Below are 27431 nucleotides of genomic sequence, written 5' to 3' on the forward strand. Positions count from 1 at the left end.
CAGTTTAAGGTTTTTAGAAATACTGTTACAGATCAGCATGTATCATAAAAGCACATATAGAAACAACAATGAACTATTACCTTTCGGGAAGTTGCTCACTCACGCTAGGTCATGTTAGTTTTTAGTGAGGAATGTAACTGACTTAAGTACCATACGGACACTTTTACTTCCAAGTGAGTCTCATTTCTCTGAGGCTTTCTACTTTTTCCAGCCCCACTACCCACCATTGCAGAACGTGTTTGGAAATCTTCTTTGGAGTCCTCTTCAGAAGTTGTAACTACTTTAAACATCCTTATGGCAGTAAATCTTCATCTCCTTGTGGGTGTGTTTGAGTTTTTGAAACAGCAACAAATCACTTGGAGCCAAGTCTAGTGGACAAGGTAAGTAATCAAGATGGGTAAAAATTTTAATGGAAACTTAACTATAAAGTAATATTTTATTGTGGCTTTTTAATGTCTCTAAATTGACTTCCCAAATATTAGGGAACTCTCAAGTAAATAATTTTAAAAATACTCTTGGCTATACGACTTCTGGTTTTTTTTGGGATCAGATATTCCTTTGCACAGCCAGGCAGGATGGGGGCTGCGGGGGCAGGAGTTGGGTGATGGGCTCACCTCCTAGCCTAAATACCTAAAGAAAATCTTAAAAGCTGAATAGCTGGTGCTAATTTGCTGTCCTATTGAAAATTCTGTTTTGTTCACCTCCAAAATAGTACTTAAACCGGACTTAAATAACCTTATGGTACCATTTATGGGCAAATCAAATTTTGACAAGTTTCATGCCACAATAAAACATGTAATGTTACACTGTTGGGCCAAACACATTTGCTTTTTCCACCTATACAAGGAAGATTTCTAAGAAAGCTCCCAGTGCAGGTAATAATTACATTTTAATGTCATATATAACAAGGAAAGAAACAGGTCTGTCAGAAAATCAGTACAGGCATTTTACTATCAAAATTTTTCTTTTTAATAATTTATTTAAATAAGATTGAAGCAGTTTAGAAAAACAAGATTTGTATTTTATTTTCTTGTAAAAATCTTTACACATGCAGACAAACCAGTGTTAAGAAAGTATTCACCATCATTTAAACAAATAACCACTTAAATAGAACAGTGTCTGCAATTTTATCTGTATAAAAATAAGATACATTTTTTACAGAATTCACGCTCCAGTTCTTATAGCAATAAACAATACACAACTATAATAATTACAATTGAACCTGACCATGGTTTTCAATTAGATACTGCTAGGGCATTTTATGTGCAAAAAAAAAAAACAAAAAACCAAAAAAACATAGTTCTTTTTAAAAGAAAATGTCCTCAGCATTTCTAGAGACCTAGAGGGTTTAAGAAATCAAATCCTAATCAGTTTGGTTTTAATGTTTTGATTATGAGTCCATACATCACACTGTAGATAGGCAAAATCAGGAGTTGATGCAGGCTCAAAGGAAGAAAGTCAGCGTCTGTGCCTGCCGTGTCCTGAGCGACTGCCACCATGGTGCTTGCCTTTGTGGGATCTCTCAAAGGAGCGAGATCTTTCACGCCTGTCCCTATGATGTCCCCTTTCATGCCTGTGTTTCTTGACAGCATCTGAGTGATCCCGAGACTTGCTCTGAGATCGAGAACGAGACTTTTTCCTTTTATGACCATGTCTATTTGAACTTTTTAAATCATCTCTGGTATGCTTGGCTTTAAGGTGAGGAGAGCCATGATTATGATGTCTTCTTGGGCTTTCACTGTGACTGCGGGACCTGCTTCTTGATCTCGAGCTGTATGTTCCAGATCGACTCCGCCTATTATTATAACTTAGATAATAAAAATTTGAGGTTGAGAGTCAGTTTCTACTGGGAGCAAATTATTTTTGGTGGTGCTCATAGCAGGTTCAAAACAAAACCACTCTATCAGTGACAGACCAGACAGACCAGACTGAAAATGTTTGATAAACTTCCCCACCCCTCACTACCTCTCCTTCAGCCTGTTAACATATTAAACAAATCTTAAACATACTACGTCTATATTCCAAGGAAGGGAGTAATTCGAGTATCCTAGCTATTTACTGAATTGTCTCCCATATGCTCCAAAGAACCACTGAAGAGCCACAAGTAGCTGGCCATCTAATTATAAAGTTAACTAGGGAAAATTCTTTGGCTATAGTTGAGCTGATTCTTCATTAGTAGTAAGTGGCTGGCCAGGCTGTACACCTCTCCAGAAAACAAAAGCCAAAACCAGAATAGAATGCCGTATACTACCATGAAACAAAAAAGCCACATGCCTACACAGCATATCTCCAAACTCGTTTCTGACAATTTACCCTGTATTAAATCTAGCCTAACTTTGAAAACAGTCCATGTGCAATTTTTTTTAAAAGCCATAACCTTTTAAGACTCCAAATAAGGCTGCTTTCCCCAGCAGAGAGTATTTACTTACTGTCTTCTTGGAGTATGTGATCTAGAACGTGATCGTGTTCTTGACCTTGATCGACTTGCACTTCTGCTATTTCTACTTCTCTTGCTGTCTTTTCTTACACTTAAAAAAAAAAAAAATCTTTTAGTTATGTACATAGTATTAGAAATTAAATACATAAAAACATTCTGCAGGCCATTTTTCTAACTCAACTATACTCACCCATTGTAAGGGCTTTTAGAAGCCTGTTGTCTATCCTCGGGTTCTTTTTTTATTGTCTTCACATTAACAGAAATAGGTGACTTCTCTTCAGCTTTTACTTCTCTTGGTGATGCTTTTAAAAGAACATTAAGGCATGTTAACTATTAGATTTTACAGAAGGCCAAATAGGTTTCTAAATGTAACCAAGTACCATTCAATTTTATCAGTCCTTAGTTGGCTGTCAAGAGAGAAAATAGGAATATCTTAACATCACTGTTTCTATGCAACTGTGAAATGCTAAAACTTACTAATAACCACACACTGGCAGTGCTTATTATTAACCTTACATGGTTTAGAGGCTGGAGAAAATCCACCAAGAGTTGAAAGAGCTGGAGTTCCATCAGGATTCAATCCCTTTGCTTTTAATTTGGCTTCTTGTAAGGCAACTTTTCTTTTCTCTACTTCTTTTTCCAGCAATTCATAGTTTGGCTGTTGGAAGAAAGAGAAGTTAGTATTTCTCTTTTACAGAAGTTTACATTCTTAACACTGACAAAATGTTAACACAAATACTCGTAAACAGAATTACCTTTTTTCTGGTATAAAGCCTAAGCGTTTCTATGCAGATTTCTTGGATCTCCTCTTCCGTAGTACCAAAAAGAAGAAACCAATGGGGACGAGTTGGCAATGGAATCTAAACCATAAAAACAGATTAGATGAAATTCTCACTGTTTTTATTAGAACTGCTAATTCCTGTGATTTATCCTATTGGACTATACAAGATTTACATGTCTCTATATCTATATGCACCTACCTGAAGAGCTCTAGCTGCAAGGTAGATGCAAGCACATGCAATAGTCTCTGGTTGAAATCGAACAAATACATTGGTTCGAAGACTGTCATTCATATAATTCCTGAAAAATATTTCAACCATAAGCTTTGTATGTAAACAAATCAGTTCCTCTGAAGCTTACATAAAGTTGGAGACTCAATCTACTTTATTCTTTTTTCTTCTCATATTTGTATTTTCAGTATTCTAGCATATAACAATTCTTAACTCAAAAAGCAGTAAGAGATAAGAATTTAACACTAGAATCATTCATGTCTCCTAAATAGGACTGAAGTCCTTTAAAATAATTCCATATTATTACTCCACATAGAACAGTTTTTTAAAAAAACATATTTCTATGAAAAGCAATGCTCTGAAAGTTCCGACATGATTAGTTTCAGAAATGACAAACCACTCCAACAATACTTCAAGCCATTAGTTATTGACCATCTCTCCTTTATCCACAATGAAAAGCAGTGTCAATCAAGTTCTTTCAAAAATTCAATACTGTGATAGGGATAAAAAGGCATTTTCAGTAAGCACGCACCAAATTAAGAAAACTAAGCTAGTTCAGAAAACCTAGGTTGGGAAGTGAAGAACAAATAATATAAATAACAGCCTTGTTTATATACAAGTGTGACTAAATATAAATAAAAGCAGTAACTACTTCAGTTAATAATTTACTGGACTTTTATAATAGTGAACCCTCCCCACAATATTCCTTAAGTATTGAATAAATTTTACAAACTGTTCAAAAAGTTAAACTAAAAGACTGTTTCTTAAAAGTCCTTAACCCGTGAAAACTGATAAGAATCTGTTTTATAGAACATATATAAAAGTCATGCATTTTATAAAAGCAATGAGACTTTTCTAATATTACTAATAAAGAAGCATGGCAGTCGTTAAGTCCAGAACATAAGAATTACATCACTTAAGTACTGCACATCAACAGTCTTAAGACAGTAGTTGTGGCTGAACCACAAACTCCTTTTTTAACTTTAAATAAGTTAGCACTATAAATCACACATCTTTATCTCTAAAATCTAAGTTTTCGAGTTCTATGTTAAAATTAACAGCTCTTTAAAATGAAGTACTTCTTTCTTCTAATACCATTGCCTCCAATAGCCCAACAGCTATACATTCATCAAGAATGGGAATGGTGCCCATTTTAAGCTGCTGTTTCCACTGGTAGAATTCATGCTATACAAACTAAAAATAGAAATCTAGTCAAACACCTAGCAAAAATCATTTTAAGTAATGGCTGGACAACAAATCTATCAAAAATGAACTATTCATTTTGATAGTTACAGGTATACATTAAATACATAGGCATGTTGAATAGTTACTTCTAGAAGCAAATATACAAATCCTTTTGACAACCCGACAGAACTAGAAGATGCTGCCAGATGGATATGGACCACTTCAGTGAATCTCGGATGAGAGCTTGCACTGGATTGGCTGGAGAGCAGGGCAGCCAATCAGGCCATCCTGAGGTCATGGGCTGAAGTGCAGAGGGCAGAGTTCTATGACTTACCATCATGGACTACCCTTTAATTAAAGAGTAGAAAAAAGAACAAAGTTAAATTGAGTTCTCCATTAAAAGTAATTAGTCAAGCCAAGAAAACAGGAAGCAGAAATAAGCATTATTTACCTTTTGATTAAAACACAAAAAAACAAAAAGCACCAAAACAAACTTCTCTCATCATTTTGGAAAAAGGGAAAATGAAACTTACTTTATTTCTGCTTCTGTTTTCCTGGCTAGGAAAGAAATGTAAAAAGGCAACTTACCAGGCAGTTTGAACCAGGGTTTGATTACGTTCACATTCTAAGACTTGTAAATACATAACAATGATCTGAAGGACAAGGGAAAAAAACTTAGTTTAGCATATTGGAAGTTCTTTCAAAGCACAGAGTTCAATGAACATAAGTAACTGAAAATGTTAGGAGCAAGTTTTAATTCATAAAAATAATTAATAATTGGTCTGCATGAATACAGACCAACCTAAATTTACCTGATATGTACCAACCTAGATGTACCTGATAGTCAGTGTAGGTCCACTGATAGTCAGTAAAGTTCACATGGACATGAAATGTTCCAAAATTGTACAGGAAAAAAGAAGTTAAATCATCTAAGAACAGTATCTAATTTTTCATGTGACAGGAACTGATTATTTCACTTTATTTCCAAAGGTACAAAAACCCTGGAGACTGTTTTAAAGTTACACAATGTGTATGATGCATACTATGCACAACTCACAGTGGGTATTATAGTAAGTAACCAAACATTTCTACAGTGAAGCTTACTATGCTAAAGTGTGATAAATTTTAAAAACTCAAATGAGTTTACCTCAGCTCGGATCTTTCTGGACCATCATTCTCATTTCACAATTTTAGAGACGTGGGATCTGAGGCACAGAGTTTTCTGCCAAGGTCACACAGCTAATGGCAGAAACGCATTTCTATGTGCAGATGGTCCTGTCCCCAGAGAACCTGCTCTCATTATCATTGTGCTATGGCTTATGTTGAGCATATGGAAGCCAAGAGACACTGGAGAAACCTAAGAACACTCAATGATGCCAAAAGTGAGCAGCCACACACTCTAAGCCATTTCACTATGCAAAAGGTAACACACCACCAGGTACTTCTGCAGACACACGTGTTATATTCATTCCATGCCTAATATGTAAACATCTCCATTCTCTAGTATGAACACTGGGTTACCTCAGAAGCAAAAAGAACTTATCTATGCCCACATAATAAAAAGATCTGAATCCAAGACTTTGATTCTCATTTCACTGATTATTTAAATTCCAAAAAGTTGCTTTTTAAAACCAATGGTTAGTGCTCAAAGACAAATTTGCAGCAAATAAAATTTTAAAAGAACAAAATCCTAATACTTACGAATGTAATTTCTGTATTCTACAACTCACCTTATGGGGATGCTTGACATGAACACAAAATCCCAATTCCTTTAGCACCCTCCTCTCTGCCTTGATAACTTGATTTTTGGTGTTAATGTAGTTCTGATCAAGGATCAGGGGGCTTGGAGTCCTATAGTTTGTAAGAAATAAAATCAAAACTGTTTTGCACATCCCAAAAATTTTATTTGTGGTATCTCCATTTTCCCTTCCAACCAACTATTGGCAACAGAAACCAGCTTTTTAAACTCCTGCAAACAAGTTAAAAGCATTAATCTTGTGCTGTCCAAGTTATGCTAATTAAATGTATACTTTCTAGACTCACTTCCTAGTTTACTAACAAAACCCTGAAATGAAACAAATTTCAGTCTAATGCTCTTAGATTTATCCTTGGTTTTTTTCATCCAGATGTATTTATATTACATAACAGCCTGATTTATTTTCACAATCTTATTAGTCTCCACAGACTAGAAACAAAATTAATGCTCTCTTGAACATATGTATTACAAAGACTTCATAGCTCTTGAAAATATGTATTACAAAGACTTCATTAAGAATACAGTGATTTTACAAAATATCCACTCATGACTAGTTTAAGACCGAAGCTAAAATTAGGGGAAAATAGGGTGGGTAGCTAATTCAGACTCCCCTAAATGGGCAGTTTATTTAAATAAACTGATTTAAGAGTCTCTGTTAATACTCTGGAAACTAAAGATTCAGCTCAATTACCAAAGAAATGTTTTTAAGAATCAGATTTAACACTCAAAGTGATCAATAAAACCAGGCCAAAATTTGTTCAGTTATTAGCCAGCATCTTTAGTACACAATGCAGGAGAAAGGAAGACCAACTATAATGAAGAAACTAAAACAGCAGGTAAGGTCTCTGTACCAGACCAAAATTTTGACAGCTTTAAAAGTTATGAGAGAGGCAATCTATCTGTGGTTCAGTGCTTTGGGGGAAAAATGCTTTCAATTAAAAAACTGTCTTAAATTTAAGTCTTAAAATAATAAACTAGTTTCTTAATGAAAAGTCAGTCAGGGCTTGGAATTTTTCTTCTTAAAGTTTATGAAATGTACCAATGTCCTTCATTTGTTACTTTCTTACATCCAACCAACAAAGAACACTTTTATTTAGAAGCTGATTTTAACATGGGTAGAATATGCAAATATTTTCCCCCATACTTATTTTCAGCCAAAAAATCCAAGAGATTTTGCTCTGGGAAGAACATTTCCCCCCCCACCCCCCACAACATTTTAAAGATAGTCCTTCTGAACATTGCCCCCACTTCTCCTTTCACTATGGACACCAAATCCAAAAAAATTTAATCTTATAATTTTACACTACATGTCCACTTGAAGATCAGAAAAGAATCTGAAATCAGCTATATTACCCTGTAATGTATGTTACCAGAATAAAAAAATCAGCACTCATATTTATTCCCCTTTCTTTCTCCTGTTTCAAAGTATAAAACTCCAACGCTTAACTAAACTATTTATAGCTTTTCTATACTATCAAGTTGGATATAAGACAAAAGTTGGCAAAGCTGACAAGATGGAAAACAGCCTGTTAATGCTCAAAGTGGCCTTCACTCAATTCAGTTCTTACAGCTTTGAAAGGTGAGAAATGAAGCCACATCTTTCAGGTGGGGAGGAGACTGATTTCTAACATAAAAATATAAATAATGAACCGATTTTATCAGGACAAACAGGCTACACTGTTCTTTGGAAAAAATAAATGAGGACAGGGAAGCCTGGTGTGCTACAGTTCATGGAGACACAGTGATTCAGACACGACTCAGCGGCAGAGAAACCAATGTGTACACAAAAACGTGTTCCAGAGATCTTAAGGTTTATGATTTCTCAATGCTGTAACAGGAAATCTGGGGAAAAGTGAAATCTACTTAAAGAACGACCTCTTTAACCAACGGTGGCCCTTCATCAGCTATCATCAGGAGACAGAAGATCTCTGGCGGCACAGTTACACACCACCTTCTTAACACGTAAGGTGCAACTCAAACAGCAAACTGCACCGTTAGAATCTTTATGAAAAGTTTTGTCTCGTTTTTTCCTATTTGTGTTGAACAAATTTATTGTATCTCTTACCAAATTTGCTTTAAGAGTTATTTCAAATTCTATTAGAAATTCGTTTTCTTACAATCAACCAACTCAACATTTGAATTATGGCTATATCTGGTCCCTAATCAGGTTTAATCACTAATTCTGCTTAAGTAAATTAGTTATTTTCTGTCTATTTTGTATAATCTTTACTTTCACATTTTTTGGTGTCAAAATCCCAATATTAAACCAATTAGGGAAACCAAACCCACTACCTCCTCAACTTCTTGCTTAGGCAATAGTAACCACTTGCAATCTTCAGTCCATTTTGTGGATGTATATAATCTGATACCTTCACTGTTCAGAAGTGGTTTTACCTCACAATGAAAGGAGATTCAATGAACATGTAACTTGCACTACTTACAAAGATAACTTTGTATCACAATTGTATCCTCAAATACCTGCAGTAAGAAAATGTTCAAACTGCCTAAGCAAATTGTTTCTTTGTATTAACAAAGTATACTTTACCTGGCAACAAGCACATCAAATTTAATTAAGGTTTGCTAGAATTTGTTCCTTATTAGGCAAACTTTCTTTCCAATAAAAGTTTGAAGAGGTTAACATTTTAAAATCTTTTAAAAGATTTTAAAAACCTGCTTAAAAGAAACTTTCATCTGTTCAGAAGAAAGTAATTTTCATGATAAAAAACACCCAAACCTAACTCCTACTCCTCTGCTTTTGTCAGACTTTTTCAGGTTAATTTATATGAAAAGAACAATTCTCAAATTTTAATCTTAGTGCAGTTTTGGGTTTTGATCATTTGAAGTTTATTATGGGGTCTCAGATTAGCTATCTTTCCTTTAGCATGATCTCAAAAATACAACCACAACAACAAATTTAGGAGGAGATTCAAACATGGTTTGTCTTAACTCATGTGGCACAAAGGACCAAGAAAACGTGGAACAAATTCTTTGAGACTATACTTCAAGGAGATCAGTAGTTTACAAAAAGGCAGACTGCTCCTCAACATACAGAAATTTGTAATTCCTACTTCAAGGGAACATTCTTTGGCAGTGTTTAAACAAACTGAAGGCCATCTTTTAGAGCCACCAAAATAAACTGTGGATGAAGACTGGACTAAATGACAAGATCACTTAAGACCCTTCCAATTCTAATCTATGATCTATATGCATGTTGAAAATACCACACCACATTCACTAATAGGTGGGTTGCTGCAGTCTTTGAATATCTGCCTTCTTTTAGACAAGGCTTACAGTATGAAGCTAGGTGCCTTAAAACTACAGAAAACCCTTAATTTGCTGGAATATGCTGCATCTCAAAAGCAAACTATAATTGGAAACTATTGAAATGAAAAAACCATCTTTCTGAGCTTAAAATAAATTCTTAAACTACAAAAAATGACGAGAAAAAAAAGAAAATCACATAATTCAGAATGGAGCTTGGGCATCAGTTCTTCCTAAAAGCTCCTCTAGTAAGTCTAATATATAGTCAGCACTGAAATACAGCGACTTTTTTTTAAAGGCTACAAAATTGATGCTTGTTATTATATTAGCAAGGTCACACTACAATTTAAAGCTATGCATAAACTAAAATAAATAATACCATTAAGACAAACTGATACACTTTACCTAAAGTGATATTAATAGTACTCTTTTAATGACATTAATTTAAAAAATTACTAAGCTATCGTCCTAATAACTTGGACAGCAAAGACAAACGCTTATAACAAGAAACAGGAGTTTTTCTAAATGGTTCACCAGTGGCCAACCTGTTAGTCCCCGATTCCAGTGACCTATTCTCAGAGCACTGGCTTCTCCTTGGGGATTTTCGATACTTCACTCACTGTTGCCATGACGACAGCTTCATCGCTATGTACCACTCCACATCACCCAGGCTTTGGTAAATGTAGCTGGTCGCTGTATAGTCGGTTGCAAGGGAAAAAAGAGTTGAAGTTAATAACATATACAAGCTACCTGTCTGAGTAAACTTGTAATATGCATAGAAACACTTTTACATCCTGCTTTTTAAAAAAAGGCTTCCATGCAATTAACAACTCCCTTTAAATTTCATGCTGTAATCACGTCTAAGACTGACACACAATCAATTTCTGTGATAATGACCAAAACGGGGGGGGGGGGGGGGGGGACCCGACACAACAGTCAAATCAGGTGAGATGTTTTAAATTCCAAGGTTTTCACAGTTGAGAGAACCTACTCTGACATCAAGGAAGAATACTCCATCTCAAAGAAAAATTTCAAAGCAGATAATGAATGATAATAGCAAAATGGTTCAAAGAATACTAACAGAAAACTATTTCCTTTAAGCAAACAGAATCCTTTGACTAAAGAATCTTATTAGTGTCATTGTTTAAACACCCTAACAAGCAACTAGATCTAAATATAAATTTTAGCTCAGACCATCCTAAATTATCAATTTGAAAACTCCCCAAGTTTCAGGGATTCCTCACTAAAAAGCTTGAAGACATTTTTAAATGCAATTAAAAAGTTAGTCTATCCCTGGAAATAAGGTGAATGAGAAAAGAACAGAAAAAAAGAATGTAAGAAAACTGAAAACTACCTGGGTAACAACATTTCAGTCTAAGTAGGCTGACTAATCATTTCAAGGCTACTATTCGTTTGTCTCTAAATAGTTCCATTTACCAACACCTTACAGATTCAACTCATAAGGACCACTCATGGGAACTGTTAATTTGGTACTAACCAATGCCCAACCCCAGAATGACTTAAAATCTTTTTATAACTGGCTTCCTTTCAAACTCAGTACAAGTTTATCTAGCATCACAACAACTTCTCAAAAAGGGAACAGAACTACTAATCCACACTATGTATGTACTAGAAGCATCTAGTACCAGAAGTCATCTGCAGACACAAGCAGCGCTGTAACTAAGACTTGCTGGTACTGCCTCACAGAAACACATAAAATGCTAGCAGGTGCCCACCTACAAAACAACACTGTTTTGGTTTCTATTTTCTTACTAGATCAGATAAACGGGCCCTATCTAAATGCAGCCCACTCAGTGAGACTGTTATCTGACCAAAACAAAATACCTGTTTAATCCCTTTGACTCCAAACTTTATCATCCTGCAGTCCTTTCAGATCCGGTATTACGGGGGGATATCGTAGTTCAATGTTGAGAAGTATTCTAACAAAAGCCAACCTCAATTGGTAAAGAATTAACTGGAACTTCCAGTGGTAAGACAATCTACACAAAACTTCACCACAATATTAACTTGAACTGCAGTGTTTAAACTTCCAGCCTTCAGCCTTACAGAGAAGGGAGGGGAGAAATATCTTAAAACCACAGGACTGGCTTCACAGCACTGTTAGGATTGTCCATAAACGCAACTGCCTCTACAAACTTCAGGTAACTGGTTAACTGTGGTTTTTCAAACTTTAAGTATCAGTGTGTTCCTATGTGAATTTTAACACCTAAATTAAAGTCAGTTTTCCCTTGCATCGGTTTTAACTTGAGAGAAAAGAATGTTTTGATATGATTGGTGCACAGTTCAGCAGTAGCAAGAGATGGTGCATTCAATAATGCCAATCTTACCTTTTTCCTCTTAACTGGCGGAGGTGGTGAAATACATTAATCACATCTCTTATTCTTCTGGGTGCTTCTTCGATTTTTGATGCAAGATTAATACACGCCATGGCAACAATCTGGGGGAAAAAAAAAGAGCCAATAAAAAGCTGTTAGATTATGGCCCTGCAGCAGTAAAGCAGAAAGAAGCGCCCCTCTTAAAAGTCTACAGAACTTATTCTAATGAAAAAACTTTCAGACACAACTGGGGCATTTGGTGAAATGAAATCGCAGTTGACATTTCTAGGACATAGACTATGCTAGTGTGACGTTTCTTCCTATTGCCTGAAACTGAAAGTTTAGTCGCTCAGCCGTGTCCGACTCTTTGCGACCCCATGGACTGTAGCCTACCAGGCTCCAATGTCCATGGGATTTTCCAGGCAAGAGTACGGGAGTGGGGGTTGCATTTCCTTCTCGAGGACCTTCCCGACCCAGGGATGGAACCCGGGCCTACCACATTTTAGGTTTTACCATCTGAGCCACCGGGGAAGTCCTTATTCCCCTTTATTTTCAATCCGGAGCCAAACTCAACCTCACAGGAACTCTCCATTTGATTGAAAATGCAAATTCTTGATAATAAGGCACCTGGGCTCAGGCTCCATCTTCTGGTTCTCAAACTCTCTCCGAAAGTCCCTACTCCCCTATGGGTGAGAGCTAGGTACAAAGGCCTAAAACTAACCACTCCCTTTCTGCAAAGGCTGGCCGCTGACACTACCCCCTCCTTACTTCCCATTTCCGGATGGAGAAATTCCCCCGTCGCCCGCCCCCGCCCTGCTTACCTCGAAACTGTGTTTGACGAAAGACTTGGAGTAGAAAAAACGATGAAACAACACCTGACCCGTTGCCATCGCCACCTGCAGACAAGAAAAGAGAACGGAAGCGCAGGGGTCAGGCGGGCCCGCACCAGGCGCCGCCGCCATTTTGTGCCTCTGCTCACTCCCCTCCCCCTCCCCACCGCGAACAGCTCCCGGGCCGTCCTCCCATCGCACGCGCCCTCCCGCGCTCTGGCTGCGACCGCGGCTGGAGAGGCCCAGGGGGTGACCCCCACGCGGCGGGCCGTGGTGGTACCGGGAGGCAGCGGAGGGGAAGGCGGGGAGGGGAGGCGCGCCTGTCGGCCCGGGGCCGGAGCACTGACCTGCGGAAGCCGGAGGAGAATGCCGGCGGCCTGGATAAGCTCGCAGCCCAGGATGCGCAAGTCCGTCTCGCTGGGCAGGTCTAGCCCGTCCTGCATGGACGGGGTGGGCGAGAGCCGCTCCTCCGGAATCAGCGAGTGGTCGATGGTGAGCGAAACTTCCGAGTAGAGACGGTCGCCGATCAGGATCCCTCCCGTCGTGGTCGTCGTCGTGGTCGTCGTGCCGGAGCTTGAGCCGCCCGCGCTCGGGGCAGCAGACGAGACGGCGGTGGCAGCGGTCGCGGTCGGGTGAGGCCCGGACGCCATAGTCTCAGCGAGCTGCACGCACGCCCAACGCAGCCGGAACCCGGAGTGAGACTAACCAGCGTTCTCGGCGCGACGGATATTCCCGTGACCGCCGGGTTCTGGCCGCTTCACGCAGCGTGCGCTTCCGCCCTGACGTCACCACGCCCGGTCGGCGTGCCAACTAGTCCCTTCAGGCGTCGTCTCCGCCCGCGGAGCCTACGCCCGCGCGAGCCCCGGAGCTCAGGTCTCTGGGTGGGACCGTCGGGTGACCTGGGTGACCTCTCCGTTGGTTCCCCAGAGTGACTGGGGACGTGGTCTACTTACTAACACAACCTCAAACCGCCTCGCCTCGTTTGTAATATTTTTAATCAAAAGAGTAATCAGGGAGCTTTACGAGATACCTTATCTCCAAGTTCGAGTCCGCAAATTTACTGTAACCCCTGCACAGTTTTGGTAATTTCTCTAGAACGTGCGTCCGTGTGCTCCCGTCTCTCTTCCTCTCCGAACTCTCCGCATTTGGGTGGCGCAGGTTCAGCGAGTACAAAGAGGCGGCGGATCGACCTTCGCCCGCATTGGCGGGTGTAAGTGGTTACTCCGGTGTCGTGTACGGACGAACTTGTAATTTAAAGTGACCCGCGAGGAATCTGGAAAGGGTTGCTTTACGGTATTTTTAGAAAACAGGAATGTGAACTACTTCGGTTCCCAGGGGGGAAAAAAAGCTCACCGTGAGCCTGTGATTCCCAGAGGTATCGAAGTAGGGCGCAGGCTTCGTATTGACTGCGAGGGCGGCTGCTTTAGCGGCTTAGATTATGAAACACAGGCCTGAGCCAGTGACAGCGCCACAGCTTTCGCTAATCTGGAAAATCCCTAGTTTCCAAAAATAGTTTTAGGGCGAGCCCTTACAGAGGTAATTTGATTATGCCCAGAAAGGAGTCTATGTGTTCCTGCGTGATTGATGCAATTAGTAGTATGGGAGAAATCGATATCCGGTGTATATATATGGGATCGATTTCTCCCATATATATATATTTCCTCTGTGATATTAGTAGTTCTCCAAATTTCCTGAAGTTTGAAGTAGAAACAGTGATACCGATCCAAACTACTAGAAGCTAGATCTAGAGGAAAAGTAGTATGTCCGGGTTTACTCCATTTACGCCTGAACCTAGGAGACATGGTCTGGAGATGAGACGCCCCATCGCCCATTATATAGCTCAGTTTTAAGGCTTACTTGGATTAATTATAGAAAGCGAATTGAAACTTCTACAAATAGAGCAAAGAGAGTTTGAATACATTGAAATATTTGTCAGTGACATCGAAAAAGCAAAACATAACTCAAAATCCTCATTTTAGAAAAAGCATTAAATCAACCTTACACCAGTATTTCTGAACTCTGGCTGCACTTAAGGATCTTCAGAGGAGCTTTTATTTATTTTTGGTCACATCGCAGCAGCTTGTGGGGATCTTAGTTCCCTGACCAGGGACTGAATCTAGACCCTTAGCAGTGGAAAAAACTGAATCCTAACCACTGAACCTCTAGAGAATTACCCAGAGGAGCTTTTAGAACATACTGATGCCTGAGTCTTACTTGTAGCGGTTAATATGATTGATTTGCAATAGGCCCAGCCAGTGGTTGAATTTTGCCCATGGTCCAGGCAACTGGAATGTTCACCAGGATTGAGAAACATTGCTCAAATCAAGACACCTGACTTCTCTGCTCCTCACCTTCACCTTTGTGACTAGGCTGCTTCCAGGGAAACGTCCCTCTTCAATATTCAGCAGGGATCTAAAATTCCGTAACCAACTTTGAAATCTTTAAAAACTAATTGATGGTATGCAATTTTCCTGGTTCCAACCATCTAGTATGCAACTGTGTAAGACACTATCAAGTGGGGAATGCTTCAATTATTTCAAAGTAAAAAGGGAAAAAAATAAAACCTAATTGGTAATATGCTTCATCAAAACACTGAGCTTCAGTGAACTCATCACCTGTATTTGTAATGACTTGAGAGTAATGTAAGACTATTTCTTAATGTAACATTTTTCTAATATTTAGAGAATCTCCCACCATGCTTCTCCAGTAAGCTGACTTGGTGATGTCTTGATGTATTGGGTTGGCCAAAAAGTTTGTACAGAAAAACCCTAACGAACTTTTTGGCCAACCCATTATTTTATAATACATTTTTAACTTCCAGGTCCATGATTCATCTAAAAAAGTTCACAAGCATAGGAATGAGAAGTTCTGGGAGAAGGAGGGGTGGCTTGCTCTACTTCTTGTATCTTTTCCCAGAGGACTTCCCTGCTGCCCTCCTCCTGTGTCTGGTAATAACTTCCAGAAGTGCATAACCACTCAGACTATTCAACAACTTTGTGCCCACTTCCCACTCTTTTCTGACTATACTTCAAATTGCATCCAGTTGAAGTTTGAAGTGTTAGTTGCTCAGTCATGTCAGACTCTGTGATCCTAGGCACTGTAGGCTGCCAGGCTCCTCTGTCCATGGGATTCTCCAGGCAAGAATACTGGAGTGGATTGCCATTCCCTTCTCCAAATATTTTGTATATTCTTTCTTAACAGCAGTCCTAGTAGACCCTGAGTTTACCCACGTCTAAAAGGAAATCATTGATAATTAAAGTTGCATTTTAACTTACCAAGACCTGCAGGCTTCAGATGATGACTGAAGAGACAAATGGAATTATCTGTGACCTCTCTGAGGCTATTGAAGAATCATATTCCTGGTGCTTAAATCAGTTCTCATGTCATTAGTCTCTGCAGTCTCTCAGGGGAGTGTATTTTTCATTATTATTTAAACTTTCAGTTTCTTTAATCCTAAAAATTTCATTAGTTTCTTCAGCAATTGGCTAACCGTAAGTGGACTAGCAGAGTTTCAAAACACAACACTGTAATTTAGGCTAAGAGCAAATGAAGTATAAGTCCCCTACCAAGAAGGACGTACACTCTTAATAAAGGGAATGGTACACTCAGAGACAAATATAAAGGTGACCAGTAAGTGCAAAAAGCAGTTAGAGAAGGGATATGTCATTATGGTTCATGTCAATAGGGAGCACTTAAAACCTTAAGAAATTGCTAATCAAGTTTCTATTCACAGCAGAAATCAGAAAGAATCTGACTTCACAAAGGAACGATTCGTATAGTTACATGACTATTTTTCATTTAGTCCTGTGGCAGTTATATGACAACACATTCTGATCAGGTTGCTCTCACCATTAGGAAGAGTCATTCTAGGGAATTCCCTGGCGGTCCAGTGGTTGGGACTGAAAATGATTTATATGTAATTAGCACTTAGGCTTGTACTGTTTGGTAAATCTTGTAACACTGGCCTGAGCTCTGCTGGCTCTGTGGAGAACTGGGTCTGGCACTTAAACAACCACCCATTTTCTCATAAAGGGATCCAACTGGACCCCTTGATGGTCTAAAATTCTTTGACTCTGTTTATCCAGACATCTTGAACTGCAGACTATCCCTTGGCTATTTCTTCTTTATTGTATTTTAGTCACTAAGTCTTGTTCCTTCCTTGAATCTGCCTGTCCTGTTCTGCTATATCTGCTGTCTTTCATGTCTGGACCACCACAGTAGCTTTCTAAATGGTCTTGCCTCCAGTCTCTGCCATCCTTAACTCATCCTGGGACATCTTAAATTGCTCTTGAAATATCAGCTTACTTCTTCCACTTTCTCAAAAAAAGAAAAAAGTTGGAGATACTAGAAATCAATACTTTTTGGCAATTGAGGCTTTCCACAATCTAAACTTGCCCTGTCACTCATTTCCTCACCGCATTACCACCTCACCTTATTCCCGTTTCAACCTGAACCAAGATCAGCTGGACCTGTCTCACCAATATGTGTTTACCTTCCCGATTTCACTTAACCCTGCTTCCCTTTCTCAAGTCTACAATATTCTAACTCCTCCTTTATGTTAAACAATTTTTTTTTTTTTTTTTTTTTTGAGATACAGATGAAATTCCCTACCTTTTGCCAGGGGCCTCCTCCACCTGCTCTACCTTTTATTAATTTTCTCCTTCTTTGGACTCCCTCCTAGTATACATTCTGACACATGATTCCATACTATCATGCAGTTACCTGATTACTTCATGGGTGAATTTATTGTCTCCTTAAAAACAGGACCATTTTGCATTTATTGACATTCTCCACAGAAACCTATAAGACACTGTGTATACGGTAGATACTTAATCAGAGCTTGCAGGCTGACCTACATGCTTTTCTCCTACGGCCTTCCATAGGCTGCCTGGTCCTGCCTTCTCCTTCCATCCGGAGGTCAGTCCTATCCTCGGGTGTCTGTCCTACCACCACAACCCTCTCTCCCTAGTAGAAGCTACAGGTTCCGATTTGTTCTGTTATTTTTGCAACACTTGGTAGATCAGTCACGTTTCCACTTCTGCTCTATGCTGTGTCCTCACAGGGCGCTTAATAGCCTATGACCTCTGTTCTACAGAGGCCTGGGCTGGGGAACTGGAGGCTTGTTGGAACTTCTGCACCCAGAGAGTTGCAGCAAGGGGCCAGGAACTCAAAGAAACTATACAGTGATGTTATCTGGTGACTGAGTGTGGACAAGAGGCTCTGAGACAGTATTTGGAGGTGTGTCCAGAAACTGGGCATGTGTGGCTGAAAGTTAAAAGGCCAGTGCCAATTTGATGAACTGCAAAGCTAACAAAACCACAGGTTTGCTTTTGAAGTTAGTATCTAGTCTCATCTTTTTTATTCAAAAAAGGAAACTAAGGTCCAAAGATGAGGCTGCAAATAGCTACTCAGTAAATATCTACTGATTGCAAATAATCCAATCAAGCCGGTCTTTGGATGGATTTATTAATAATATTTAATGTCAGAAACTGGTCAGCCAGTCTTAATGAGCTTATTGGCATGATTTCCAAACAGACCACATCAAGGAAGTGTGACCCCATCAACCCCTGGATTTTGGCCCACTGAAACTGATTTAGGATTTCTAACTTGAAAAACTGTAAAATAATATAAATTTTTGTTGCTTTATGCCCCTAAATCTGTTGTGATTTTAAATAGCAGTTATAGAAAACTGCATTATAGAAGATCTGCCATTTCCTGGTATTCTTTAAGAAATGCTTCTCAAACTTTAAGATGTATACAGATTACCTGGGTGGAGCCTGAAAGCCCCATTTCTTAAAAAAGTCTCCCAAGTGATGCTGATACTGCCAGTCTTAAGCTATTCTGAGCAGCAATGCTTTAGAGCACATTGGGTGATTTTACATCTTTTGCTAATCTCAGTATGGAGGAAGTGGAACCCAACAGCAGAAAGTACTGGAGGCTCTGGAGTTGACTCCAGAGCTCTGGGGAAAAAAAATTCCCATCACTCAATAGCCATGCAACTTGAGGAAAATGACTAAATTTGCTTAAATTAGCTAAACAATTATTTAAACTTTTTTCTCACCACTAATGGCTTCCCATGTAGCTCAAGTGATAAAGAAGCTTCCTGCCAGTGCAGGAGCTGAGGGAGACACAAGTTCAATCCCTGGGTTGGGAAGATCCCCTGGAGAAGGAAATGGCAACCCACTCCAATATTCTTGCCTGGAAAATCCCATGGACAGAGGAGCCTGGCGGGCTACAGTCCACGGGGAGACAGTCAGACACGACTGAAGCAACTTAGCACATGTGCACTAACCACATATAAATGATGAATCACCAGTAAAATGAAATTAAAATGCAAGACTGAATTGTTTATTATTAGATTCAACACACACACAGTTCTGTCAAACTGCCATAACACGTTTTAGACACTTGCTCTCAATTTCTGGACTGACTGATGCCTGTAACAAACAGTTCAGTTTGGTGCCTGCCCATGGGCCACTCTTTGACTGCTATTACTGTTTAAATTTTTTGATAGTGAATAGATATTACTTATATAATTGCAATTAATTGTTTTGAAAACAAATCCAATTCAGTCTAATAATAGAAATAGGGACACAGGACAGAAATGGTTCTGAGATAAGAGTAATCTTATGGACAAAGGAAGTGGTAACAAGAAGGTGATGTGAGATCTAGGTTTTAAAAGTTAGATAGGTATTTGTCTGAAGGGTGAGTGTGGAAGAGCATTTCAGGCAGAGAGAGACAGGTCCAGGACAGAGACATAGGAGACTACTGAGTGAAGAACAGTAGACATCTGTGTTTTAGCCTGCCTGTCATCGTCTCCCTTCTTTCCTTTTCCCTAGGGACCCACAGCCTCTCCATTCTCTGGACAGGTGGTCTGGGCAGGTCTGACCTCTTCCCCAGCACCTCCCACCCCACTTCCTCCTGGTGATTGGTTCAGGACAAAAGCCAGTCCAAGACTCTGTAATCCTGGCCAGGGGAAGACAGAAAGGTGCTTGTTCCTGCTAAGATTGCTGAGAGGAGCATGTAAGCCTGGCACTACAGAAGAGAACCAGTGACTGGACTGTCTCAAAAGAATCAAGAGCTATAAATCAGAATACTACTAAGAACATTTATTTCTTCAAACGTTTCCAGTAGTTTCATTGTTACTGTTTCCCTCTAACTGGGCCTAGGCAATATTCTATTTCTAAAAACAGAAAGGGCCCAGCAAGTCCCTGAAAATGACATTTAAAAAATGATTCCATTTTCCTCTTAAGGATTGAGAGCTACAATTTTGAACAATTTAGTAGCTGACTTCATTTAATAGTGTTTTCTATTTCCAATAAGCATTCAACATGCTTCTTTCGGTGCAAGAGCAGTCTTTCACCAAAGAAACTTTTAGGAATAATAAGAAATCAGCTTTTCTGAAGCACCCTACATATTTGTCTTCTTAGTGGGAATAGGAGGTAACTTCTGGGAATCTGAGGACCACATCGGACATTTAGAACATTGTAAAATAAAAATAAGTGAGCCTCATATCATTGCCTTCCTTGTCACAACTCTTTTAGAAAAATTTCCTATGATTTTTGTCTTTTATGGTATTTTTTCATGACTCCAGGTCAACTGTTTCGAAGCATATTCCTTCATTTGGAGTTGTCAGTGATTTATTGTTAGATTCCTATTTTCCTAGGAATAATCCATAGTTGTTGTTGAATCTTTCTCTAACCTTCATAGCAAAGGGCACATGATGCCCAAATCTTGGTTAATTTTGATTTAGTTAAGGTAGTGTCCACAAGACATATCCTCTGTAAAGGTACCCCAACATCTCTGAAATAGGTCATCTATGGAATGATTCTTTGACAGTAAATAACATACAGAGTTTAATAACATCTTACATATATAGTTTCAAGAAAGAAAAATGCCTCAATATGAAACTTTGTAGATTTGTAAACAGTTATTTCAACAAATCTCTAGTGAGTACCCACTGAATTATGTTATGCTAAGTGCTCAAACCAAAGAGTGGAAGACAGACCAGCCAAGAGGAGAATTCAAGAGTGACAAGGACCACAGTAAGCATGAGGAAGCGGGAATCCAGAGGAACGAGAGATTTTAGGTGAAGAATTTATATTGAGTGCTAGGGTTAGATTAGAACTCTGGCTCTTCTGATGACCAATCCAGGGTTCTTTCCAAGACAACATTCAAAGGCTCTATCATAATACTGCTTTCCCCTGGTTCAGTGTAACACCGGTTGTTACAATGAAAATAAATCACTTAACTATGTAACTAAAACTGGCTGCTGCAGTCCATGGGGTCCCAAAGAGTCAGACAGGACTGAGCGACTGGACTGAACTGAACTGAACTGAAAACAAGCTTTCTCCGGGCCCACCATAGGATGCCTTGAGAAATTATCATTAAACTAACTCGAGACCTAGTCTAGTTTTGCCTTAGGAAAATGTTTCCTCAGTGACAGTGACATAGTGACAGAACCGGATATTGCTCATCCGCCACACCTTGAAACTACCAGATTTTTCTACTCACAAATCAGGAAACAATTTAGAGGTTATCTAAAAGCCTCCCTACATCTTGAAAGCAATACTTACAGTTGACTCATAATTGCTTTATAGTGTATTGCTTTCATACAAATCACCAGTATCTCAATAGCAATCCAGGTAGTGCTTTAGGTGGGAAGTATGAATCAGTGGGAGATGGCTGCTGAGTTATCAACTGTTTTGCCTGTAGGCTTAATAATATCTAGTGTATACCTAATTTTCAGGATAGAAAAATAAGAGAAATAGACGTTGTTGTTCAGTTGCTCAATCGTGTCCGTGTCCGACTCTTTGTGACCCCATGGACTGCAGCACGCCAGGCTTCCCTGCCCTTCATTTAACCACTAGTTTATATTTATTCATTCAATCTAGAGGTGGGCTGTTAAGGTATTGTTCTGATGTGACTCCTTTCAGGCTGCTTTGGATCTGTAGACCCGGAAATCCCAACCCGGTCTCTCTTCCCTGGGAGAAACAGGTGGCTGCAGGGAAGACACAAGCAGGAAAAGCTCCATTGTACCCCTTCATAGTTACAGGACCTATTTTAAAACGTGAAGACCAAGAATCACTTCACTCTGCTTTGTCTTTCCCAAAAAGGAACCTCATAACGTTCTGCCAGCTTCGGGGAAGTGAATTTAATTAGACAATCATTACAGCATTCACAATTTTCACAGGACACTGGCGGTAACTCCCTCCTCCAGCAGCTCAAGGGCCATTTCCGATCCAGAGGCGGGTTTCTCCGAGGGCTCTACCGTGGCGGAAAGACCTTCAACCAACCCGTTGTCAGCCTGGTGCCCACAGTCCGTGAGACAAGTGCCCGGAGTTTACTCCCCCCATCCCGCCCCAGGTCCCGCAGCGCCCGCGAAGCCTCATCGCGCTCTGCCTGGGGTCAATGAACACGTGCAAGACCTGGTTGGGCTTGCCTCGGTCTCCGGGGGCAGAAAGATTTCACAATGGTCGAGAGGGAGGGGCGCCCTAACCTCGTCAATTCTAGGAAGGGCCAAGCCAGCCAGGGTCGCGAGGGGAAGCGGGAAGCGACGCCTACAAGCCGGAAAGACGGAAGGTTTAGGGCCACGCCCCGCGCACGCGCGGCACGCTCTTCCCTTGCGTGGCTGTGGTCGAGCGGCTTCCTCCGCCAGCTGCCGGATCTAGCTCGCCGGTCTTTTCTGTCTGCCCGCCTTCCGCCCCTGCGCAGTCGCGTCGTCGCCCGCCACTCCCTTCGCCCCTCCCTCCGCCCTCCGCTCCGCCGGCCCCCTGTGACGTCAGCGACAGGCCCCTCCCTCCTAGTCCTAATCTGATGCCAAGTGCGGGGCGGGCTGGGTGTGGAGGTCGCCAGTTTCTGCTCTGGCCTGAACCTTTCTTGGAAAGGAAACCTCTTTAGTAATTTCCTAAAGCTTCGAATTAAGCCTGTAAACTGTGCTCGTTTCCTAATAAGGGTGAAAACGGCCCCTCACCCTAGTTGATCTTCCAAGCTGGAAGTTCTATTGAAAGGAAACTGCAAAATGTGTTGTAATTCAGGTTTATTTGAAGACTTTCTTGTGGTTTTAATGTGTTCCCTTAGTGTGTAAAGTGGGAGAGTGACATTCATAAAATGACAACTTTGCATATGGAAGTTGGGATAAGCGGTACCTAGTCTGGCTTGATCGGATTAATGTGATTTTAATTTAGTTTCCATTTGAATTATCGGGGTGGCACGTTGAAAGGATGGGTATAAAAAGCTGTTGAAGAGCTTAACGCCGTGGTAAGCAATTTAAGCCAACGCGAGAAGGTGTATCAGAAATAAAACGAGAATTTAAACTTATAAGGGGCAAAGGTTTCATCTGCCTTTTACAGGCAATGAAAGAGACTCAAAAATTTATATGATTTGCCCGAGATTCTGTAATTTCTGTGATTTGCCTGGAATTCAGGCCACTGCTTTCACCATGCCAATACTCTGGCCAGCGTGACTAAGGCTTGCTTTGGAACCCGCTGAGCTTGAGCTTTTATAGCCTCTTTTCACTTGTCTTTTTCCACTTTCCTTGATTTTGGTTTTCTTCCTGAGTTCTCTTGTCTCTCTCCCACTCCCCTTTTGCTTTCACGATTTCTTTAACTTCCTTTGTTTTTTTTGTTGTTGTTTTTTTTTTTTTTTTTTGATAGTTAAACCAGCCTTTCCTTCCTCTTTTAAATGCTTCTACCTTAAATGACCATAAAAGGAAATAGAATAATTTTTCTTAAGGGGTTTTTTTTTTTTGGGGGGGGGGGGGCGGGGAGGGACATGGTTAGATACATAGTATGCATATAGTTCGATGTGAAATTTCCTCTTCTAAAAGCTGCCTCCTACTTCTAGCCATAGATGTTCAGTGAAAGTAGGTGTGTGTATGAGAAAGAGAATAATTAAGGAAAGAGAGCAAGAGACAGAGTGGAGGGAGTGTGTGGTGAGCTGTTTAGAATCAGAAACAGAAGAAAAAATAATCAAGCTGTAAATGATACAAAACTCAACCCTAGATAACAACATAGCTGTAAATTCTATACAACTAAAGAAACACATCACTTTCAATCCATCCTTGCCTATGCCTCTGAGATGTATTTGCTTAGATGAGTTGTCTTTTCCAGAATAAACCTGTAGCTTTCGCTGCCCCGGGAGAAATAATCGCAGGGCTTCTGCCTGTGACGTAATAATATACAGTGATTCCAGGCTACATGCTACTGTGTAGGCTTCTCGACGTGTTGGTGCCTGTGTGCGGTTCTGCACTGGTGTTTGTGATCCTTGTTCTACACTCGCGGAACCTACAGCCCAGAGAATCCCTTGCCTAATGTTACAGAAGGAAGAGCCTCTGCTATTTCCAATTCCGTAGTCTCTGAGCATGTCAGGTAGTAAGGAATTAATATCTAAGTGAAGATGATTAATAGAATTCACTAGGATACAGTGTTGCCAATTGACTGAATCATGCTCTCGTTACAGATTTCTCTGGTGTCTGTCTTATTCTGCTTGGTTAACAATAACTTGTAGAAATTGGTTGGAAATGTATTTTGCATTTCGCGAAAACAATCGATGTTACTCCTGAAGTTTGGTTTATGTTTTAGTTCCCTATATGAAAGAAAATGCACACCTCTGCATTCCATGATTTAAAAATTACTGGAATCATGAGAGCATTATGCCAAGTGAAACAGACACAAATCTAGTGTGATCTCACTTACATATGGAATGTTAAGAAAGATTCAGAAACAGACAGTAGAATGGTGGTCACCAGGGGTTGGGGGGGTAGAGGAAATGAGATATTAGCCATAGGGGACCAACTACAGTGATGTGAGGAATAAATTCTGGGAATGTAATGTACAGAATGGTGACTATAGTTGACAATACTGCATTGTATACTTGAAAGTTGCTTAGAGAGTAATCTTTTTATTCCCCTGGCTTTACTGAGATGTAATTGACAACACTGTATGAGTTTCAGGTGTACAATGTGCTAATCTGATACATTCATTTATTTCAAAATTATTACCACCATAGTTAGCTAACACCTCCATCCTGTTACATAATTACCATTTCTCTTTTGTGGTGAGAATATTTAAGATCTACTGTCTTAGCAACATTCAAATATAATATAATACTGGGACTTCCCTGGTGGTTCAGTGGTTGAGAATCCGCTTGCCAATGCAGGGGACACCAGTTCCACCCCCTGTCTGGGAAGACTCCACAGACTGCACAGCAACTAAGCCTGTGAGCTGCAACTACTGACCCCACAGTCTAGAGCCCAAGAGCCATAAAGACCAAGCTCACATGCTGCAACCACTGAAGCCCATGCAACTAGAACATGTGCTCTGCCACAACAGAAGCCAAAACAGTGAGAAGCCCGTGCACTGCAGTGAGGTGTACCCCCAGGTCACTGCAACTTGAGAAAGTCGGTGCAGCAATGAAGACCCAGAACAGCACTAAATAAAAAAACAAGAAAATAGAATACGGTATTATTAGTTATAATCACCATGCTGTACATTCGAGCCTCAGAACTTGTTAATCTTATAACTGGAAGTTTGTCCAATACTTGGACCAGTACTTTCTCATCGCCCCCATTCCCTAGATCCTGGTGACCCCACTGTATGACCTTGGGTTTTTATGTTCCACATATGAGTGATAATACAATATTTGTTTTCCCCTGTCTGACTTATTTCACTTAGCACAATGCCCTCAAGTTTCATCTAAGTAGTCTCAAACAGCAGAATTTCCTTCTTTTTCTCATGTATGAATAGTATTCCATTATATATACACCACATTTTCTTTAACCATTCATCAATTCATGGATCTTAGGTTGGCTAGTGTGAATACTACAGCACTGAACATGGGAGTGTGGATATCTTGATGAGATCTTGATTTCAGTTCCTTTGGATGTAGATTCAGTAGTGGGGTTGTTAGATCATGGATCAGTTCAGTTCAGTTGCTCAGTCGTGTCCGACGCTTTGTGACCCCATGAACCGCAGCACGCCATGCCTCCCTGCCCATCAACAACTCCTGGAGTCCACCCAAACCCATGTCCATTGAGTCGGTGATGCCATCTAACCATCTCATCTTCTGTTGTCCCCTTCTCCTCCTGCCCTCAATCTGTCCCAGCATCAGGGTCTTTTCCAATGAGTCAGCTCTTTGCATCAGGTGGCCAGAGTATTGGAGTTTTAGCTTCAACATCAGTCCTTCCAATGAACACCCAGGACTAATCTCCTTTAGGATGGACTAGTTGGATCTCTTTGCAGTCAAGGGACTCTCAAGAGTCTTCTCCAATACCACAGTTCAAAAGCGTCAATTCTTCTGCGCTCAGCTTTCTTTATAGTCCAACTCTCACACCCATACATGACCACTGGAAAAACCATAGCCTTGACTAGACGGACCTTTGTTGACAAAGTGAAAGATTGTTGCTGAACGATGAGACGTGTGATTCTTGGCCTCCGGAGGAGATGAATTCAATCCGGGGCCAGAGACGAGGCTGGATCGCTCAGAGCTTTTGTGTAATAAAGTTTTATTAAAGTATAAAGGAGATAGAGAAAGCTTCTGACATAGGCATCAGAAGGGGGCAAAAGAGTACCCCCTTTGCTAGCGTTAGCCATGGAGTTATATACTCTCCAATGAATCCAAAGAATGTCTGGAGGTTGTAAAGACCTCACCAGACCCACTCCCATAATTTACATTTTAAGATAACAGAGTTGGCCAGAAGGTTTAATCCAAAGATTGTCCTCAGGCAGGATACATCCTTGTAAAGACCAGACCTACTCCCATAATTTATGTTTTAAGATAACAGAATTAGCCAGAGGGTTTAATCCAAAGACTGTCCTCAGGCAGGATACATTATTGTTATATAATCCTAAGGAATGTAGAGGAAAAAAAGTAAAAAATTTGTCCTTTCTTCCTCCTTGAATATCCCAGACCTCTCTCTCCCTGGGAACCCCTAGACTTCTTATCAACCTGCCTAGGAAATGACTCTCTCAAAAGTCATGTCTTTGCTTTTTAATATGCTGTCGAGGTTGGTTATAACTTTCCTTCCAAGGAGTAAGCGTCTTTTAATTTCATGGCTGCAATCACCATTTGCAGTGATTTTGGAGCCCAGAAAAATACAGTCAGCCACTGTTTCCGCTGTTTCCCCATCTATTTGCCATGAAGTGATGGGACCGGATGCCATGATCTTAGTTTTCTGAATGTTGAGCTTTAAGCCAGCTTTTACACTGTCCTCTCACTTTCATCAAGAGGCCCTTTAGTTCTTCTTTACTTTCTGCCATAAGGGTAGTGTCATCTGCATATCTGATGTTATTGATATTTCTCGCAGGAATCTTGATTCCAGCTTGTGCTTCCTCCAGCCCAGCGTTTCTCATGATGTACTCTGCATATAAGTTAAATAAGCAGGGTGACAATATACAGCCTTGACATACTCCTTTTCCTATTTGGAACCAGTTTGTTTTTCCATGTCCAGTTCTAACTGTTGCTTCTTGACCTGCATACAGGTTTCTCAAGAGGCAGGTCAGGTGGTATGGTATTCCCATCTCTTGAAGAATTTTCCACAGTTTATTGTGATCCACACAGTCAAAGGCTTTGGCATAGTCAATAAAGCAGAAATAGATGTTTTTCTGGAACTCTCTT

General features: G+C 40.2%; 1 protein-coding gene across 8 annotated transcripts; it reads right to left on the minus strand.

Moving 5' to 3' along the window:
• Positions 1-999: 999 nt before the first annotated feature.
• Positions 1000-13578, minus strand: CCNL1 (cyclin L1). Of its 8 annotated transcripts, XM_061168194.1 has the most exons (11): positions 13163-13571; positions 12807-12881; positions 11998-12107; positions 6363-6483; positions 5221-5285; positions 3418-3517; positions 3193-3297; positions 2954-3095; positions 2628-2739; positions 2430-2528; positions 1000-1807 (listed from the first exon to the last, which is right to left on the minus strand). In XM_061168194.1, the coding sequence occupies exons 1-11, from the start codon at positions 13463-13465 to the stop codon at positions 1459-1461; spliced, it is 1581 nt and encodes a 526-aa protein (XP_061024177.1). In that variant the 5' UTR covers positions 13466-13571; the 3' UTR covers positions 1000-1458. The 8 variants fall into 8 exon arrangements, with proteins under 8 accessions (XP_061024177.1, XP_061024179.1, XP_061024178.1 ...); XM_061168196.1 differs by lacking the exons at positions 1000-1807; positions 2430-2528; positions 2628-2739; positions 2954-3095 and adding an exon at positions 4967-4980 and having other exon boundaries at positions 3267-3297; positions 13163-13578; XM_061168199.1 differs by lacking the exons at positions 1000-1807; positions 2430-2528; positions 2628-2739; ... (1 more) ...; positions 3193-3297; positions 3418-3517 and adding exons at positions 10270-10342; positions 11495-11589 and having other exon boundaries at positions 5267-5285; positions 13163-13578.
• Between the last annotated feature and the right edge of the window lie 13853 nt (positions 13579-27431).

The sequence above is a fragment of the Dama dama genome, chromosome 19 (genome assembly GCF_033118175.1).
Source record: "Dama dama isolate Ldn47 chromosome 19, ASM3311817v1, whole genome shotgun sequence".
Taxonomy (NCBI): domain Eukaryota; kingdom Metazoa; phylum Chordata; class Mammalia; order Artiodactyla; family Cervidae; genus Dama; species Dama dama.